Below are 1545 nucleotides of genomic sequence, written 5' to 3'. Positions count from 1 at the left end.
GACCCTCCCTCAGCGCCCCCTCCCTCGGGTAAGGCCACCTACCTGACCAGCTCCCCCTCGAGCGCCCGCAGCCTCTCCCTCACCACGGCGCCCGCTCTCTGCGCCTCCTCTGCCTCGGACCGCTGCTCCGCGAGGGCCCTCCGCGCCTCCTCCACCTCCCGCGACGCACCTCGCCTCCTCTCCCCCTCCTCAGAGGCTCGGAGGCGAATTTCCTCCAGTTCCGCCCTCAGCGCCCGCTCACCCTCCTCCGCACGTGCCCGCGCGCAACGGGCATCCTCCAGCTGCCCCCGGGTGAGAAACGTCAAAGGACATGATGCCTCACCAGGTCGAATCGCCGTCCCTATGCCCAACCTCCTCCCAACATTCCTGGGCACTATGGGACACTGTCCCCACGGCCAACCCACCCTAACCTACACATCCCTGGGCACTATGGGACACTGTCCCCATGGTCAACCCACCCTGACCTACACATCCCTGGGCACTATGGGACACTGTCCCCACGGCCAACCCACCCTAACCTACACATCCCTGGTCACTATGGGACACTGTCCCCACAGCCAACCCACCCTAACCTACCCATCCCTGGGCACTATGGGACACTGTCCCCACGGCCAACCCACCCTAACCTACACATCCCTGGACACTCTGGGTAATTTCCCGCGGGCAATACTCTGCTGCCCACTCACCTCTCGCTGTAAGCACTCCTGTTCTGTGGTCAGTCGTGATTCTCTCTCAGCGGCCGCTGTCCTTTCTGACTCCAGCTCGATCTCAGCACGCTGCAGTTGTGACCTGCAATCCCTCAGCCGAGTCTCCAGGCCAGAGAGCGCGGTCTGAGGGGAGACGTGGATTAGGATCAGTCTCCCTCGTTCTCCCTCGAATATTGAAAGTGGATTCGGGAGTAGTGACAAATGGGCAGTGGGAGGTGGAAATGGCAGAGGGAGGGTTACCGTGCCCAGTTCCCCAGTCTCTCCCCCTCGGTCACTCGGAGCACAGTTCCCCGGTCTCTCTCCCCCCTCGGTCACTCGGAGCACAGTTCCCCGGTCACTCCCCTCGGTCATTCGGAGCACAGTTCCCCGGTCTCTCCCCCTCGGTCACTCGGAGCACAGTTCCGGTCTCTCTCCCCTCGGTCACTCGGAGCACAGTTCCCCGGTCTCTCTCCCCTCGGTCACTCAGGGCACAGTTCCCCGGTCTCTCTCCCCTCGGTCACTCGGAGCACAGTTCCCCGGTCTCTCTCCCCTCGGTCACTCGGAGCACAGTTCCCCGGTCTCTCCCCTCGGTCACTCGGAGCACAGTTCCCCGGTCTCTCCCCTCGGTCATTCGGAGCACCGTGCCCATTTCCCGGTCTCTATTACCTTCCCCTGCTCTTTGACCTCGTGCAGCTCCACTGTCTGTTTCCTGAATTCTGCACGTAACACAGAGAGTTCACGTTGCGTGGTTTTGAGTTTCTCTCTCAGCGGACCCATCGATGTTTCGAATTCTGTACGTAGCTGCGTTCCAAAGGAGATATTATCTTTAACCAATCCCACACCCCTTCCCCATTCCCTC

At 61.7% G+C, this 1545-nt stretch overlaps 1 protein-coding gene across 1 annotated transcript; it reads right to left on the bottom strand.

The window, feature by feature from the left end:
* Positions 1–42: 42 nt before the first annotated feature.
* On the bottom strand, positions 43–1483 carry LOC122545168 (translation initiation factor IF-2-like; the record flags this gene model as incomplete). Its single annotated transcript, XM_043684302.1, has 3 exons — positions 1353–1483; positions 687–830; positions 43–281 (listed from the first exon to the last, which is right to left on the bottom strand). Coding segments are annotated over exons 1-3 (494 nt in total), but the record flags the coding sequence as incomplete, so codon positions are not given.
* Positions 1484–1545: the final 62 nt, after the last annotated feature.

This window comes from Chiloscyllium plagiosum, unplaced genomic scaffold, assembly GCF_004010195.1.
Source record: "Chiloscyllium plagiosum isolate BGI_BamShark_2017 unplaced genomic scaffold, ASM401019v2 scaf_27449, whole genome shotgun sequence".
Lineage (NCBI taxonomy): Eukaryota > Metazoa > Chordata > Chondrichthyes > Orectolobiformes > Hemiscylliidae > Chiloscyllium > Chiloscyllium plagiosum.
The sequence above is the reverse complement of the archived record's forward strand: the minus strand, read 5'-3'. Positions and strand labels throughout refer to the sequence as shown.